The sequence below is a fragment of the Neospora caninum genome, chromosome VI, assembly GCF_000208865.1.
Source record: "Neospora caninum Liverpool complete genome, chromosome VI".
Taxonomy (NCBI): domain Eukaryota; phylum Apicomplexa; class Conoidasida; order Eucoccidiorida; family Sarcocystidae; genus Neospora; species Neospora caninum.
Genome location: NC_018392.1, coordinates 1,827,349 through 1,845,950, shown reverse-complemented (window position 1 = coordinate 1,845,950; position 18,602 = coordinate 1,827,349). Strand labels below are relative to the sequence as shown.

At 52.2% G+C, this 18,602-nt stretch overlaps 3 protein-coding genes across 3 annotated transcripts in view; 2 read left to right on the top strand and 1 right to left on the bottom strand.

Annotated features, from left to right (window-relative positions):
* Nucleotides 1-6,197, bottom strand: part of NCLIV_017650 (hypothetical protein) — a gene marked incomplete at both ends in the record, with an annotated part of 35,349 nt that extends 29,152 nt beyond the window's left edge. The window contains 3 exons of the mRNA XM_003881957.1: nt 75-3,125; nt 3,743-5,360; nt 6,102-6,197. Coding sequence (XP_003882006.1) covers nt 75-3,125; nt 3,743-5,360; nt 6,102-6,197 — 4,765 coding nt within the window. The remainder of the gene's footprint in view (nt 1-74; nt 3,126-3,742; nt 5,361-6,101) is intronic.
* A 1,587-nt stretch (nt 6,198-7,784) lies between these two features.
* NCLIV_017640 (putative WD domain, G-beta repeat-containing protein) lies at nt 7,785-11,842 on the top strand (the record flags this gene model as incomplete). The annotated part of the gene is made up of 6 exons (XM_003881956.1): nt 7,785-8,408; nt 8,639-9,015; nt 9,960-10,030; nt 10,692-10,872; nt 11,179-11,363; nt 11,616-11,842. 6 exons carry the CDS (start codon nt 7,785-7,787, stop codon nt 11,840-11,842), a joined length of 1,665 nt encoding a protein of 554 aa, XP_003882005.1.
* Nucleotides 11,843-14,426: 2,584 nt separating this feature from the next.
* NCLIV_017630 (6-phosphogluconate dehydrogenase, decarboxylating, related) lies at nt 14,427-16,941 on the top strand (the record flags this gene model as incomplete). Its single annotated transcript, XM_003881955.1, has 7 exons — nt 14,427-14,615; nt 14,721-14,765; nt 14,839-14,975; nt 15,061-15,346; nt 15,427-15,571; nt 16,495-16,585; nt 16,671-16,941. The coding sequence occupies 7 exons, from the start codon at nt 14,427-14,429 to the stop codon at nt 16,939-16,941; spliced, it is 1,164 nt and encodes a 387-aa protein (XP_003882004.1).
* Nucleotides 16,942-18,602: the final 1,661 nt, after the last annotated feature.

Here is an 18,602-nt window from a genome sequence, read left to right as displayed (position 1 = left end):
CTTCGCTATGAGGCAGCGAAGCCTCTGCAGGACTTCAAATGCACGAACGCTGCAATGGTAATATCTAAACGTACCAGCTTTAATAAGATACCCCTCGACCTTGACATACTCCACCTTGCGGCCGTCACTGGACATGACCAATGTCACGTCAGCCCGCCCAGCCAGACTTGTATCTTTTTCCCTCGGTTTCGCCGCCCGAGATTCAGAACTTTTAGTGCCAGCGCTGCCCAGTGTGGACTGCAACAGTTCCTCTACGACCCTGACGCTGCTAGACGCAAGCGGCGTGGCGAAGGCCGACAGCACACCGTCAGAGAGCGCCACATGAAGCGGAGACGGCGACACAGGCCTTCGCACCGTTGCAACGCAGTGCTTCAGTGCGCGGACAAGTGTCCGGACGGAAAAGGACGGAGGTCGCCGAGAGCCATCCAAGATCTGGTAGTCGGACGCAAGCTTACGCAGCTGTAGGTACACCTGGGCAAGCGAGCGAGAGGGCGGATGTGGAGCAAGAGGAACTAGGTAGCTGTCGACGATTGCAACCACGTCCTCGATTTGCGTGATCTCGTCGACGTAGAGCTCAGTGAACCGGTTACGGAAATCAAACGGAAGCTCCTTTTTGCCTGTAGCAGCGCTTGTCGGGCCCTCAATAATGGGTCCCCCCTTCCCTGTTGCATTCCTGTTTCTGATGGGCGAAGCTATCGATGTCCCAGACGGACTGGACACGCTGCTAATACGCGGCGGATTCATACAAGCAAAGAGCCGGAAGTTCGGGTGGCGCTGAACGGGAGCCCGGCTGCTGTCTTCCAGTACCAGAAAGGGTTCTTTGGGATCATCTAGGATTCCCAAGAGACGCTGCAAAACATCTGCTGGCGCCAGATTTATTTCATCAAGAAGCAGCCACTTGCCCGTTCGGATCGCATCGACGAGCAGACCTTCACGAAGACTGAAACGAATTGGGGACCTCATCCCATGCGTTTTTCCGCCTCCAATATTGCTTGGCGTTGAGCTCGAAGACGTGGGCGTGCCCGCCAAGGGTGACGCGTCTGTCTTGAGACCCACTGAAACGAGATACGAAGAGAGCGACAGTGGAGTCGGCGCACTTTCCCCGACTACCTCTGGGTCACGTAGCAACCGCTCGCATTGATTCGCGAGTTTCTGCCAGCGGATGGATGCAACAGCCGCGATGGTATCTTCGCCATGCTGACGGTCGCGGTCGGCATGGGCCACCTCTGCGGTCGCGCCGCCAATGTGCATCAGCCCTTGCCTCTTGTCCTCTATCTTCAATTTTAGTCCCTTCGTCGGTCTCCTTTTCCCTCCTTCCCGAGACGAAGGACCGCCAGCCACTGCCCCGTTACCATCAAATGAATCTTTCGATGCTCTCGCCACGGCTATAATGAGTTCCAGAACTGCAAGGAATGCTCTGCGATGCAACAGCCGCTGTCCGTTAACCAGCAACTGCGGCATCTCCAGCTTGCCATACTGTCGTTGTGGGTCATCACTACTCCCTCGGATGTCGTTCTCGCTGTCATGTTTCGCCAATGTCTTTTTCTTTTTCCTCTTCTCTGTGGGAGTTGCATCGCGTTCAAGATTCTCCTCGCTCCCTCGACAGTCTTGCGCACCAACTGGCATCAAACCCGTTCTAGCTTGCGTTTGCAAAAGCGATATGCATTCTTGCCACACTTCTTTGATTTGCCGTGCGGGATCTTCAACAGGTCGCCACGACCCAATAAGATCCGCGGCCTCGCTTTGCTCGCTGAAGTTGTAGACAACGAGTTCATTGCCGGTCAGCGCTCCAACGTAGGACACTAGAGCTGTCTTCCCGCATCCCGTGTCTCCTACCAGCAGCAGCGGTTCGCCGTGAGCGAGAGCACCAGCGACCTGCTGCAGGAGACGCAGCTGCGAATGCGTTGGAGAGTACGGGGAGCCAATGGAACCGGTCCTAGCAACGGTTTCCTGCGTTGATGTGACACTGTCGTTGCCCAGCCGAGCCTCTGTCGAGTTCAGCACGCTGCGAGTCGGCGCCGCCAAATTTGGCCGCTCGCTGTGTGACAGGCGCGAGGACACAGATCCTCGGTGGCTACACTTGGACGCCGACTCCCCCGAAGACGAGTTTGCCGAGGTCACCCGCATCAGCGTGTAAGGCCCCACGACCACATGATCCGGTTTCAGCTGAACAGATGGGACCTCCTCCTCGAGCAGGTAGGCGACGAGGCTCCGGTCCAGATGCCACACAGCCCCAAAACGAGCCGCAACTTCAAGGCGATCCTTTGCATTCCCTATGCAGGAAAACAGAGTCGCCACGGCCGCCCGGAGTACCCGTAACCGAACTGCCTCCGTCAAGTGATTGCCTGAAAATGCACCCTGTGCCGATGGGGCGATAGCCTGCGCTTCGATCTCCAGTCGTCTGCAGAGCTTCAGGAGGTCGCGTAGCTGAGGCAGCCGCCCTCCAGCGGCGCGGTAGAACTCGGTCGTCCTTTGGCGCTCCGTTGCCCAGTACTCGTCGCTTGGCATCGCCGTCCCGGGCGAGGCACTCGCGGTGCCGTAACACGACGCCTGGACTGCTGCAACAACGCGCGCAGCGATCGGGTTTACAGCCGGGAATGACTTTTCGATGATGCGAAGAATGTCAGCCTTCGTCGGATGAGGTACATGTAACGTGATCCATGGCCTCAGCAAAGGAGGTGTTTCTGGTGCTGAGCGAAAGAGCTGGAGCAGGACCGCCTTCGCGTTTCCCCGGCCACCAGGAGCACCATCTTGAGTTGCGCATGCAAGGGTTGATGTTCGGGGGCACCTCTCCATTTTTCGAGATGCTGGAGTCGCGCCATCAAGTTCTCCAGCAGGAACCCCCCCCAGAGGCCCACTGCTTCCTCCATCAAAGCTAGAAGCGGGCGGCAGCTGGTGAGAGAATGTGGCTGGGGAGCGTAGTGCCTGGAGAAAGGCCGAAAGGCCGCCAGTTCCCACCACCTCATTAGGCGTAATGGTGGCGAATAGAGCAAACCTGGGATGTGCTTGCACTACGCGATGCTGCTCGTCGATCACCAACCGTCCTTCCGTGGCGACGTTGGCCAGGAGTGTCAGCACGTTCGTCGAAAGCCTTTGAACTTGTTCGAAAATGCACCAGCGGCCCTCTGCTACGCAGCGAGTAAGCAAACCATCCTGCCATGTGAAAAGACTCCCGCCGCCCCTGCTGCATACCCAGGAGCCTAAAGGTACACACATCATACCAGGGATGCATTATTTTACGGGACAACTTTCCATGGAAAAACGGGTGAATTCCTTACTGAAGACGCTGCTGAAAATCTACACTATTGCTACTTCTCTACGGTCTGCTCGGCCTATTCCCCCACCCGCCGATCATTCGCCCACGGAAACCCGATGGCACAGCACGCCGTCAGAGCCACCCTCTACTTCAAGACACGCTCGTGACGGGCACCACCTCGCCAGCTTTTCATGGATGCTCATGAGAAAGAATCTGCTCACGCTGCGAGTGTCTAGTGATCTCCAGGGAAACAGAGATTGCAGCTTCCAAGACTAGACATGCCAAGTAAACTGCACCGCGAAGCGAGACCAATCTGTGACGTTTCCATGCACTGCAACAAACGACGCCTGCCGACCGCGAACCTCGGACACGCCGAATCCCAGTGGTTTGCTGTGAACAATTAATGAATCGTCTGCGGGCATCAGATAACTTCAGCACTCCCACACTGGGCCAGTCCGACGGAGATGGTACTAGGTCTCCACTTACCGACAAGAGTCTTGGCATCCGTCTGATCATCCAGGAAAAATGGAACAGGCGGCTGCGGCTGTCCCACAATATCTGCAACCCAACGAATGAGCGACGTTTTCCCAGATCCCGAGGGCCCGTGAATGAGAATAGCAGGTCGTGAACGCCCTTGCGCGTCTTGACCGGCGACGCAGCAACAACGCAGTTTGTCGACCAGTAGCCGGGCTGTGAGCGTAGACACCAAGGGTAAAAAGGTTGTCGTTGGTGAACTAGTCGACGGTTTCCTAGTCAAGAGCTCTGCTTCTGGCGACCCGTGGAGGCTCTTCGTGTCCTCGTTTCCGCCGGCCAAAGACAACGAGGAGGACCAAAGAAGACGCTCGAACATGGCAGTGAACTCTGCGGCATCGGCAAAGCCTGTTGTCGCCAGAGAGGCGGCGCGTCCAAGAACAGGGGTCCGTGCAAGCGCCCGTCGTTCCAGGAACGAGGAGAGGAAAATCAACGAGGGGAACATGCACCCATGCAGCGCACTGCATGCGTCGTCGAATACCGGAATGGCATCGCCTGCCACTCCGAAGAACAGCTCAGCCTCTCTGAAGAAATCAATATCGGGGCCATTGGGCTCAGTGCCCACATTTGATTGACGACCGTGAGGTTTCTCAATAGCAGCGCTGAGCAGGCGTTTGGACTCCTCACTAGTCCGTACCGATTCGTAGCCAAAGTCGCTCGTGGCCAAACTATCGTCTGCGCCTGTTTCTGAATGACACACTCCAGAGCTGCGGAGGCGAACATGGCCCGTATCCTTAACTTTCAACAGCGATAGGAGACAACGTGAAGCCAAGAACGCGAGCAGCGGATCTCGGGAACTCCGCAGAGCTCGGCAGATTTCAAAAAGGACGGGCGACAAACGCAGCTGCGCTCGTAGACTAATTGCTTGAACCCCGTCCCCGAGTCCCTTGGACATCGTTTGGTCCCGGGTTTTCGTTTCCGCCCCCGTGTGGGTACGATTCGCCGCAGTCGCGTCATGGCCGCCTCGACCCAAGAGAAGTCGTCTGATAGCAATTAGGCACTGTCTAGCCCAGAAATGATCCCGCTCTGTCAGTGAGCCATCGTGCACGGCCTGCGAGCCGCCGCAGGCCTCCGTCCTCTTGGGCGTGCTCGCGCAACCCCTTGCACGACCTCCGGAGGCGGCACCCTCGCTCTTCACAGGGACAGCACCGCTTTGCTCCGCCTCGTCTGTTTTCGCGTGCTGGACAGGGCAGAAAGAACTGAGGAGCCTCCTGATTGCATCCTCTGGATCCGTGACACGGCACGTCCAGTCGGCCGACAAAAATCGCGTCGGCACTCCGCTCCGCTTTCTGCTGTCAGTTTCGAGGGGCTCCTCGTCATTCGGTATGCCTGTCAATGTAACTAACAGCGTTCGGCCGAGGTAATCGGCCGCAGCAGTGCCCAGCAGCCGATCGGAAAGCAGGCGAGCAGCTAGGATGGACAGGCAAGCCCAGCGAGTCTCTTGTGAATCCTCGTCTTCGTCTTGAGTAATATAGGGAGAAGTTGCGTCGAATGCGGAGACACAGCTGTCTGCCTGCATCTTTAACCTTTTCATGCACTCGGAGGTCTGCTCAGGCGGCTTCCCACATTCCGCCTGAGCAGAGTATTTACAGCTTGGGAACGAACCGCACCTCTGGGGCGGCAGGCTTGTTCCTTTTTTCTTCGCAGACGCATCTTTTTCCGTCAGGGAAGCCGGAACGTTTTCACGGCCAACACAGGGGTTGCGCCAGAATGGAGACTTCGAGAGAAGAAGCGAAGCAGCGATGACAGTGGAAAGCCTCGGGCAGTAGCGGACTGCTGCTTCAGATGTTACCGGGCTGAGAAGGAGGTCACGTAAACAGGTCAGGAATTCCGTCTCGACGGGAGAGATTGACAACGAATGAGAAGAAAGGGGCGAAGCCCCTACCGCGTTTTGACGGGGGGACGACCCCCCTGACTCCAAGCACCTCATCAGCGCGTGAAGCCGCGCGTAACAACGATGCGTGTAAAACTTGACATGTTCTGGTAGTCGGCTGAAACATGAGTCTTGAATGTCGGCGCATCCCGACCCGACGGTTGTCGGGTACGGTTCAAACGAAGGGTGAAGGCTCCCAGCACTCAAAGGCGCTGGATGCAAAGGATTCTCACCCGCCGCCGCATCGGGAGGATACGGCGCACTTTCACACGAGGACTCGGCTGGTGAAAGGGCACAACCCTTCTGCCGCTTCCGCGCGACACCGGAAGCTGTCTCCGCAGAGTCAGCGTCTGGCCCTCTCGCCAAGTTTCCATCTTCAACGGGTCTTCCCTCACTGCCTCGTTGTCGTCCCAGCCTCCTGGTGGTTTTTGAGCCGCCTACTCGGAGCTGGTCGGAAACGTCTTGGAGAAGGGCGCGAACGAGGGGGAGAAGAGCCGCTGCGGTGCCCGCAGCAGCGCTGAAAGCGTCGGAGGCCATGGGTCTTCTCCACTTCCGAGGCTCCCGAAAGGTATCTGACACAAGGTGAACCAGTCAAAAAGAAGTTGTAGACCTAAGACCACCCCCGAGTAAGCAGACCACGCAGGGAAGCCACAAGAAACGCGCCGCGGCAAAGGGAAACGAACGGAAACAGAGAAGTAACTGGTTTTCTGCGGGTAATCCGCCAGTACGCTCAGGACGTCGCACGTGCTCCCCGCCAAAGTGAAGGAAACAAACGCGGCAGAACAAACACAAAGTGCGCTCTCTCGGCGCGGCACAGACAGGTCCACGTGATGCGTTTCGGAGACGTCTACCAGCAGAAACTCGAACTCCAAAACTCCCATACGTCGAGGACGAGAAAGACAAAACGAGTGGGGTCTCAAGGAGAGACGATTCCCGAGTAGGCGGCCGAGTAAGAGCAGTGTATCCCCAGGCTCCCCAGACGCAATGCAGAGATGCAAGGCGCACTCGAGGCAGCCGCACTGGACGCTCGAGCTGAGAAAGCGGCGCCCAGGGAGTCGACGCCGGTGGCCAGTGCAGAAAAGGAAGGCTAGGGTGTTTCACGTAGTGCAAGAAACAGGAAAAAAGACGCAATTGTGGGAAAAGGGTCATCGGGAAAAAACGGAGGGAGGAGTCACAGCTGGGGTAGCCGGTGGCCAGAAGGCTCATGCCGGCACGTGTGAGCTTCGAAGGAAAAAATTTCGTGAGACAGTCGAACTCAGTAGCAAGAGGATAAAGACGACAAGAGAGCCGGATCAACTTCCATCTGGTGTTTCTGTGTGGAATTGTTCTGCTCTTTTATGATGAGAATCGCTGTCATCCCGCACTGTGGGGCGGTCAAGTGTGACAACCAGCGGCGAAAGCTGTTTCCTTCTCCATGCACAACTTGCCAGAGTTGAACAACAAGGCCAGATTAGTACTGGGAAAGCCTACGTGCGCTTGGGCGAAAAATGGCGTTAATTGACGACTCTTTCTCACGCTTCCCTGCTGTCAGCGTTGTCGTCAGAAGAGGGACTCGAGTGTCGATGCTAGCATGAATGCATGCCAGCATGCAATTCGGGGACTTTTGAAAGGATCCGTCCGCGAAAGAGAAAATACCTTTCTCGTTCTTTGGTATTCTTCCCTAAAGCTAGTCGACATCAATGGAATCACCTGTAGTTAGGCTAAAAGGTCAGATCCCGGCCAATCCAGTTTTTTCCTGCTAGGTCGGTTCAACTTTTCTGCCGCCCTGGTTTACGTAGCCACCTCGCGCAGCTTGTCTAATCTCCGGTTCAACAACGTGTGAGAAGACACAGGACCGTGCCCTGGCTGTTTCTGTCACTACACAGTGATAGAATAAATTGATCCATTTTGAGAGGCCTCTGCATTGCCACGCGTCGAAAGGCTCTTACTCTCATCAAAACTTTATCCCTTGGCTTCTCTCGCCCTTCGGTTCTCTCGCTGGATTGAACAAACTTTGTTTCGACGCGCCTCTCGGTATTACTTGTGTTGCCAACAACTGGATGAGTGACGAAACCGTCCCTATGCACCGGTTCACGTCGATCTGTATTCGTTTACCCTTCGTTCTGCCTCTTTCTCGACAAGGAAATGTCTCAGGATTACCTTGGGTTTTCCCTTCCCTCAAATGGCGACTGCCTCGAAAGCTGGGCAGAAGCATGCGGTCGAGGAAATGCCACATCTCCTTGCTGTACTAGGTGCATGAGTCTTGGCGCTGATTTCAAAGAAAATGGTGCATGCGGAACAAACGCCCAGTGTCTACTTCCTGGCCTCTTTGCCACAGGCATGTACGCCCTCGTAGAGGCTGAGGGCACTCGCAAAGGCGGCCTTGCCTTTTTTTGTGCCTTTCGCGAAACCAACCAGGAAGAGAGCGAGAGCAGAGAAAATCAGAAGGATGACCCAACACATCAAGCGACGTCGCAAGCTTCAGCGGGGCTGCCGACCCAGCACCAATCCCGAAGTCGCTGCAGTGTTCCTGATGCACTTCAAAGCCGGTCGACGGACAAAGACGTAGTTCCCTCGGATGAATGCATTACTGTCCATCAAGTCGGCACTGCGGACGTCGGGGCAGGCATTCTGGATATCAGGTGGCTAACCAAGGCCAGGACGCCGCTCACAACCACCACTGGCGAGCAAGCGGACCAAGCAATTCGTTCTCGAACATGGCTCCCGTCATTCGCATCTGACGGAGCATCGAGGCGCGGAAGCGATGAGGTGGGCGTTTTTTGCAAGGAATGGCCAGTGCAGCGATACAGAATGAGACTGGATCCATTTAACTGTGTTGAGCTGGACTCTCTACAGGAGGGCAGTGATCGAATCGCAGTCCGCCGTCACCTGTACACTCGTCGCCCAAGCATGCCTCTGTTTCTTGTGTTTTCACGCCCGCTTCCATGTCACTGGTTGGATTCGCTACCAACAGGATGCTCTTGTGTGTGTATGTCCAGGCTCTACCCACAACTCCGCAGTTCTCTGATTCTTGCTCCTCCGTGCTCGCGGCCATCGGGTCGGACCGAGCTCTCCATATTCTACAAGTCTTCCTTCACGGTTCGTCAGCTCCAACCACAAATCCCAACGATGCGTTTTTGCGCAACTCCTCTAACGAACGCATTTCTCCAACCTTGGAAGAAGCTGTGCTGCAAAATCCGGGCGATGTCCTAAATCAGCACTCGCGTGAGCCATGCCAGAAAAGTGGGCTAACCCTACCGGAATGTCGCTGCGCACGTCTTGCGCGGATAGTGTTGCCGGAGGCGGATGCTTCCGCGACTCTAGCCAGTGGTGCAGTCATTGGCGTTGGGATGGACAGCTTAGCAGACGACGGCAGGTAGGTTGCTTCGTGAAAGGGAGCCTACACGGATTTCATTCCTGGGAGTTCCGGTTTGTACTGCTGCTTTTCAAATGTATGCTGAGTTGTGGTATATGTCGCTGTCGACAAACTCAGGCTCTAGTTAGCGGTAGGTCGTAAAGGGGCAAGATGAAAGAGGCGAAACGGCGCCACGTCAGTCCCATTCGATATCTGTGTCTCATTTCGGACGGGCCATACGCATGGGCCGCCGTCACTGGAAAGAAGACATCGCTTCCCGTTCTTTTAAAGTGTCTTCTACTGTCTCAATCATTTGATTTTCCCTCCTAGGTAGCACCAATCACGTTAGAAGGATACTGTTCCCTGCGTGTTGCAGTCGAGCACGTTTCAGCCCCCCCCCCCCCCGTCACTGCTCAGAACACGTGCTGGAGTTTTCGAATCCATGATCGATTTTCACTAGAGCAGCATGGCAGCAGACAAATTGCTCTTGTACAGGCTTCTCGCGGCGTGCTGTTCTGACGGCCAAGTTAGCGTCATCAAGGATCTGGAGCACCTCGATGCTTCTTGGTGAGATTTACGCCTCGAGACTACGTGTGTTTCTTGCGTTCACGTTCCGGCGTGGTCCGCTATTTCCCCATCGTCTCCTGACGTTTACTCTGGTTCTCTTTCCGTGAAAGGTGTTCGTAGTACTAGTAGTGAAGCTTTTGTGTCAGTCACCCTGATTCCTGGGTGCTTCCACCTAGCGGACCTGCACAACGACAGCCCGCCTATCCGTTTCCTAGACTATCGATTTAACGTGCGGTCACTGTCCTATATTGAGGCATTTAGACTCTTTGGCACCGCAGCCACCTACAGCGCTCTGTTTTCCGGCCTTCACACTTCACTTTTTGTCAATATCACAGCGTACGCATTGTTTCCGTAGAGTCAAATGGAGAGTTCGTCGGTCGCGTTGTTGTTGTTTTTAGGAAGGCACACGATGCGGAGACGTGGTGCGTCTCCTTCGACCCTCACGAGCAGGGCAAGATTCTGGCAACCGGTGAGCATTCAGTTTCACTCGATTAATGAGGCAGGCCTATACGCAAGAGTCTCCTTGTGGTTAAAAACTACCTACTGTAGTCAGCGGAACGTCAGTAGATTCAATTACATGCAGTCGAATACACCTCTACTCGAGTCAGATCGTGGACGAAAGTGGCATGAGATATCCGCCAGAGTTGGTTGCAGCTCTGACTGCTTTATCACTTCTTGTGACGCGGTTGAATTCTGTGAGGCTACGAGGGCCTGCTACCGTGGCCATAGCAAAGCCTTAAGCTGTGCGCGAAAGTCGCTAACGACCCGGGCGTTTGAGTCACTGAAGATATCGATCTCCACCAGTGTCCGACAGTGCCAATCTCACCGGTCGGTTGCCGTGGCGTCTCTCACATGAACAGGCAGATGGTAGTGGGTGACCACCCACCATGCGAAACCAAGATGCATGTCGATATACACTGTCAAAGCTTTGTGATATGATACGGTTGTGACGATGCAGGCTTGGAAACCTGTCTTCAGCGGGCACCGCATGTGCCCAACGTTACCACTGCCGCATCGTTCTCAAATGTTCAGCACACATACCCAACGCGAAAGGCTCAACAAGTGGTCTGGATGTAGTGCATCCATGCAAGGATCGGTTTTAGTGTCCAGTGTTTTGTCTGATCTGGCAGGTGCTGATGACTGTGCAATCCGTTTGTGGGACCTACGATGCAGAGAGTCCACAACGATCGAAATCAATCACAGCGAAGACGTAACTTCAGCTTTGGCGATGGAGAACCGGCGCAGCCACACAATGGGTGTAACGTCAGTAACTTTTTCTCCTGACGATCCAAATTGGTTACTAACCGGCAGGTAATGCATGCTTATGTGTCCGCGTGTCTGATATTCGTGTGAGACGCGCTATTTGGCTACTCTGTGTCATAATCGCATCATTGCTTTTTTGTGCGATTTGGTGTTTCGAAAGAGAGAATCTATGAGGGGGAACCGAAAGGCATGCTGACACGTGCGACTATTGCGGGCGGAATAGAATTCAACTTGGGTGTTGCTGCAGCGAGCGAACTCTCCGCGAACAAAACATGACAGCAATTTTGTTTCTCCGAAGGCCAATAAGCGATTTTCCTCAGACCCTGTTCAGACGTACGCTTTGTGCTTCTGCAGCTACGACGAGACAGTTCGTATTTTTGACCGTCGGCAACTCCGCTACCCTCTGAACTCCTTCCGTGTTTCTGGAGGAGTCTGGCGCCTCAAGTGGCACACAGCAGAGATGCTGGCGGATCGATTGCTGCTTGTGGCGGCATGTCATGGTGGTAGTGAACTCTGGCGCATTGGTGACGCGCAATCAGGTATTGCTCGACGTTTCGTCGTCTAACTAGAGGCTACGACAGTAGGCTAAGAGACTCCAAGTGACTCGGGGGATGATAGATACCAGGCTCCAACATCATTCCAAAAACAAATTGCCTCATATGCGTGCAGCAAATTAGCGAGTCGTCTTCTCAGGTGTAGCATAGCAGTAAAGACGCCCTTCGAGTTCTCTCTCCATTCAGACGCCGGCAAACTCAATCTGTGCAGTGGAATATGGCCTTGTTGTGCTGCAGATATTGAGAGGCTTGGAGTCTTCTCCGGACACCAATCTATGACTTACGGCATATCAGCCCTATCGATTAGAACCCTTCAGCGCCAGAGTGTGCGACGGTGGCCGGTAGCTAATTGTCTGCCTGGCCGCGCTGTTCGCCCTTTTGTGTCCTCCCATGCCAGACAGCAACTAAGTGGCAGTATTTTTTTGTCTTGCAGTTTTTATGACCGTCTCCTAGCTATTTGGTAGTATGGGCCGTATGTATCCGCGGCATGAGCCGCTAACGCTGGGTCTGGTTTCACGAGATAAAGGGCTATAAATCTCAAAGGATGTTCAACCAGAGTGGCAAATGTCAACGCCACTCTCTTGGGGTGACGGTCGGGTAATTGGTATCCAGTGAGAAGTATATCACAGGACCAGAGAAGGTCCGTGAGTGGTCCTCTGCTCAATGAGGACGTGGGGTGGCTCTGATGTGACGTCTCCAGTCATTTAGTGGCAGTGCTCCGTTGAGAAATGTAAGCAATGGATGAAGTACATCACTGTCTGTAGTTTTAAAATGTTGTTTGATTCCTATTGAATTCCTAAGTAGTAGGATTCCCTCATAATCAAGAACATATCACGCAGCTAGTCGTAGCTTCCACTCTGAGGACGAGCGTTGTGTGACCGGAGACGCCAACAGCAACGTTCCTATCGATCTCGAACACACACTTCTGCACTCTCCCGTGGGCCGGCCTTTAACATACAATCCATTGTCACTTCCGTTTCTTTTGTCCGGCTTCCAATACGGCAGCTGTTTTGTGTCTCATAGTATCGAATGTGCTGTCACCTCTTTGAACTCCCCCTTATCGGCGTCGGAGCCGGTAGTTAACAGTCTGCGGGCGTTCATTTCACCGCGTGTGCGAACGAGGGTATTCTGTCAGGACGGTAACCACACTTTTTCTTCTTCTGCACATCACTGATAGTCACTGCCGGTTGCTGTCTCGTTTATTTTTAAGGAAACAGAAAACTATCGAACATCATGGTGTCAACCGTTTAAGCGACGAGCCACATGTTCGGTTAAAAAGCAAATGAGCAAGCGACGTCATGGACGTATTGACAAGGCGGACGAGCCCGGTGGCCCACAAACTGCCCTGGCCTGAGCATGTTTCCTGTCTGCTCCGCAATTAGGATGCCCGGCCCATGCACGAGTATCACTACAGACGTACTGGAGATCCCCTCTTATGGGGATCCAACTGCAGGGGATAGTCAGGTAGTGCAAATATCCATTGTAATGTCGAAGTACTGTGTGGAGGTGCAATTTCAAATGAAATTTTGCCACACCCGTGGCAATCCCCTCTCGGACAGGCCGGTTGACAAACACGAGAAAATCAAGACAATAGTTTTTTGGGTTTGGCTGGACTATTAGGTGATGACCAGCTCAGACCGACACCAGGGTGAGCCACACAAAAAACGCTGTGACTCAAGCGCGGAGTTATATAAATGATATTAGCGCAAGGAAAGAACCGCACGCCTCTGTCCAACACTGAGTCGCTAACTCAAGTGCAGTGAACAGCTTAGACCTGCGAGCGGTTTGGTTAACCGGGCCTGCTATGGGGACGCATGCAAATCCGTCTGCACATTTACCTAAAATGTTAGACTGGTTGAACTCGTCTGCGGAAAAGCCTCTAACGTTGTAGGTACATAAGGTAAAAAAGGTAGACAACTGAAGGCCACGGCCGCATTTATTGCCAAGCTGAACTGTGGCCCGTCCCCAACCGGGATTCCCGCAATAACGGAAAAGTGAACCACAAGCCAGGTTGGCAGGCATTGAATCAAGAAAGTTGTGGTGTTGCTGGTACTCACGGTATTTCCAGGGCACTTTCCTAATCGTTCGAATCCCAACAGCGTTGTGAAGTTGGAGAAGGATCGCGAGAGCACCGCATATACAGCCAGTTCGCAGACTACAACAAGGCGCGAATGCTGAATAAGCAGTGGTAGCGTCACTCTCCGCCACATCTGAATTTTCTTGTTGTTAAACCTCACGTCGCTGTATGTCAACACGCCGATGCATCACTTAATGTGTTGTCCTGACGGACACAGGCATGCAGGTCACCAAGCGTCTAGGTCGTGCGTCAATCCAGAAGAAACTCGAGTCGCTGACCTGAAATCCTTCCTCTGTCTTTATTTCACGAGGTCACAAAATTATCCTATCCATCTCTCGACCGTTTGCTACAGCTACAGCTGTAGCTCGACGGTCTCAGACAATGGCTAAATTCCAGTTCGGCGGGACCTGAAGCCAATTGTAATACAGTACCCCAATTACCAAGCTGAGTGTAGTCAAAATATCGAAAATGTGCATATGCTTTATCTCCGCAACCGCCAGAGGGACGAAAAAAATGATTGCCTCTGCTAGTTCAACCAGATAGTCCGTCACATTGTTGCCGACGGTGCTATTTATGGTTTGTTCCTGTACCACACTATGGTCACGAACACTCGAGGCGACCTGCCGAGCATTGTCGCGTCGACACACCTGGGTCCGAATTTTTCATCACTAAACAGCGCCACGGATTTTTCCTAGTCAAAAATGTTCTACTGCCTTTCTGCGGCCAGAAACCTTGGCTGGGATTGTATAGCTTTGTAGCACTTTTTAACCAACAGGTTGACTTTTGTTTTCCTGGACCCAGGTCTCTTCCTGTACGATTCGCCAACAACTGGGCTTAACCAATATTTCCGACCGGCGTAGAAGTAACGGGAGGGGATACATCGTATATTGGATATATCCACAGTGTCCGCCGCTGGTGAGATCTTCTACATTTGTCTGGTTTAGCCTAGATTACTGTCTGAACCAATAACAATGTCGTGTGACGTTGGAATTTACGGTCTTGCAGTAATGGGCCTCGGCCTGTCTCTGAACCTCGCGAGTCGGGGCATAAGAGTCTCTGTGTGCAATCGTACTTCTACAAAGATAGACGTAGCGCTGAAAAGGGCGAAGGAAGAGAATCTTGGAGAAAGTATTTATGGAGCGCGGACGCTGAACGACTTTGTGAGTCACTAGTTTCCATCCAGCCTAAGCTGACAACGTATGCTGAACAACAATAATGATCTGTCATTCTCAGTCTGTTGCTACAACTGTTGGCTTGTTGCTCAGGTAGACTCGCTGAAAACGCCGCGACGAATTATTATGGTTATCGAGGTAAGGTATCTATTTTGACCCTCTAAGACGAAAAGTGTCCACGGTGTCCTACTTTTTTTTGTACGACTCGCAGGCAGGAGCTCCAGTCGATGCGCTCATCAACCACCTGCTCCCTAAGCTGGACAGAGGTGACTGCCTAGTGGATGCAGGAAATGAATTCTTTGAGCTGTCCGAAAAACGGGAACAGCGGTGTGCTTCAAAAGGCGTCCTGTAAGTAACTCGTCTGCAAATTCCGTAGATGTCCGCTTATGCCCATGGTTGCTTTGTTCTGTCCAATGCCTTCTCTATCTCGCAGGTTTATGGACGTTGGTCTGTGTGCTGGAGAGGAAGGTGCCCGCTCTGGACCTCCACTGACACCTGGTGGAAGCCAGGAGGCATGGAGCCTGATGGAGCCTATTTTCGTTCAGCTCGCAGGAAAGATTGACTCGTCAAAGAACATTCCTCCTCCAGGTGCTCTCACCGTCAATGACGGGGAGAGGCAAAACGCATGCGTCACTCATCTAGGTCCATGCGGCGCTGGGCATTACGTCAAAATGGTCCACAACGGCATAATGTATGGCGATATGCAACTCATTGCAGAGGTAGGACATCTTCGTATCCCCTCTCGCCGTACGAACGTTTTATACGGTGGTGTTGTATTTCGATTGCACATTCCTCTCAGGCCCACCAACTCCTCAAATACGGCTTCGGGCTGAGCAACGAAGAACTCCATGACACATATAAAAAGTGGAATGAAGGCGAACTTCATTCCTATCTCATTGGCATTACAGCCAGTATTGTCCGCAAGAAGGATAGCTTTACCGGAGGTGAGGTATTGCCTCTCATCAAGATGTTCGCTTGGAAGCTCTCGTCATGTAAACTGTTGGTTTAGTAAAAGCATAGAGTCAGTCCTGTAGTAAGGTATAAGATAGTAGCGAATCTAGGACGACTGTCTTCTTGGGTCTGTTTCGTATTCTTGTTCATATTCACATAACTCGAGTACTGTATAGATGGCGTTATAGTTGTTTATCTACCGTTTGGATGTCTGGTTTATTTTTATACCTACTTACTATAGCCACTGCTTTCCTCGGATCCCCCCCGTAAGAGCATCTTATCTGTTTCCTCAACCAGCAGCAAGGTGTGTGTTTTGATTTGACTATTTTTTACAGGTTATCTCTTGGATCTCATAGCCGACACAGCCGGATCAAAAGGAACAGGCAAATGGACCATGCAACAAGCAGCGGACTTGGGTGTGGCTGTGCCGACAATTACAGCTGCCCTGGATATGCGATATATATGTTCAAACCTGCCTCTACGGCAGGAGATGGGCTCCGTTTACTCCGACAACTGGCCTTCGATTCAGAAATCCGCACATTCCACGAGGGAAAAGGATATCGGTAAGATACCAGCTGCTCTTTTGATGGAGAAGTCGCATATATCACAGTCATAGTATGCATCTTGTCTTTGCTGCCCGTGCACATTTTTGTTACCATGTTGCAGAGAACATCAGAAGAGCATTGGTTTGTGGAAGAATCTGCTGCTTCGCTGAAGGCATGCACCTCTTGCATGTTATCTCCCGCGAAAAAGGATGGGCGCTAGATTTGTCTGAGGTGTCACGAATTTGGCAAGGTAAGACGCGATGGACAGCAATTTTTTCCAGTTTTACAGATTTCCCCTTCTGCCACGTCCGAAAAATGGTTGATTACATGGTGGTACGATTTTTGTTGGTGTATGGCTTTCTATTATTCAGCTGGTTGCGTGATCGAGTGTGACTTCCTGAAAGTCATGCAACACGCTTTCCTGAAGAACCCCAACTTGGAAAACATCCTCCTCTCTGAAGAGTAAGTCCACGTTTCCCTTTTATTTTGTCGCTCTCGCGACATTTTGTAGACTGGACTGCTTCCATCCGTCAATATGTTTCTACAGGATAAGTGGCACGATCCAAAGATACCTGCCTGCATTGCAAGAAGTTATCAGCTTATCTTTGGGAAAAGGAACCTCCCATCGGGATGCACCGTCTGTCAAAACTACCCTTCCTCTTCCCGCGCACTCTGCTTCGTACAACTACCTGGCCTCGAGTTGCGGCCTCCGCCTTTCAATGAATCTCGTCCAGGCTCAGCGTGATTGTTTTGGTGCCCATCACTTCAAGAGAACCGATCGAGAAGGAAAATATCATGTTGACGACTGGGAGGCTTAAGTGGATTTGTTACTGCGTTTTTCCATTATATAACCTATACTTCAGAGAGCTTGGAATCGGAATCTTGAGTGAGAGAGTGGAGTGCATCCGAACGTATCAGAAACAGCCGAAGTAGTGCGGGTGTCGTCTTTCAAGATATGCTGCTTTCGTAAAGTTCTCAATCAGTTTTCGTTGGCTATGGAATCACCGTTTTTATCACCAGACTAACTTCGTAAACCGTTTATGGCCCACGAAGGCGATGTGTGACCGGGTCTCAGACTGTGTCACATTGGATTTCATCGACCACTACGTCATCGGCGCACTGGGCGGCCTTGGGGGGTGATTGTTAAATGAAAATACCTGAAAAGGAAAAAAGGGAGGATGCACTGTCGAAAATAGAGGGAGCTGTATCGCTCGCACCCTTCCATGTCAGCTGGAAGTCCAAAGCATTGCGCCGTTAGTAGGCATACACGCACATACTTTTTTCACGAAGAAAACCATTCGTGACCTGCAAGGGACCCTGCATTGTTCAGATATTCAAATCCCATCTCAATCAGAACCATCAAAATTTATAGACATCTGTAGGCGCCTTGCGTCTGCCCTGCCAAATCCTGTGTCTGGGTACTGCCTTATACAAGTTCTTCAGTGCCTAGAGTCAGGCCATGCAACCTTTCCCACGCGAGGGCTTCTCGATATCATCACAGAGTGTTTGTTGTACCCACGTACATTTTCCTCCAAATCGACATGAGCGGAACTGCATTCTAGATGTCGGGTCGTATCATAAAGGATCAGAACTCAAACACAACTTATGTTAGGATATAGCACTATTGCCCTCACTTGACCCAGCGTCCTTTTGCATTTTATACGATCGAAAATGGTAATGTCATATGGAGCATATCCGTCCCCAGCACGATAAATCGTTGAAAACTCGTAGTCCCTGTCTGGTTATTTGCCTCTGTCAGATTGATTGTCCCATCGACAATCTCCATTATATTTTCTTAATGTTACACCGTTCACGATTTCTGGTACGTTCGTCCTACTCTAACAAGGATAAGCGAAGTCAGCTAAGAACGAAACAACAACGAGTCTGTAGCTTCAGTTGTTCTCTGATTAGTCTTTCCCACCCTTGGACTTATGAGTCTTATTACTGGGCGCACAGCTTTCTGGGTATCCAATACAATCTTCAGTATTGAATTGCATAGCTGTTGGCTTCTCCTATGCATGATGGAACGCTTGGAAATGCACAAACTAAAGGATAATCGTCATGTGACCGCACAATAGTATCTGTATGCGTCATAGACAGACATACTGGGGCTAAACTCGTAGTCCAAGATGTGGAGGTAAATGAAAATTGGATGCAGAAGGTAATGTTTACAACCCTAGAAGCACGACCTAAATTGTGGAAATCACTTTAACAAGACACATGCATGTCAAAGTTGCCGATTTACAGGCGGGGGCTATGTTGCTGTCGGGCTGACCTACACCAGTTTTCTTTCCGCCACCCATCCTATATATGCTACACAAGGCTCGTGTTCTGTTCAGTTACACTCATTAACCTGGGACTCGACCGTGGCGCCAGAGCATATTTAAGTGAATGCGCCGGCAGCTGGTGAGGCCTACGGGGGATCTCCGGTTACCAGGCATTTGAGCAGTTTGGTGATTTGCTATCCAGCACCGATCGG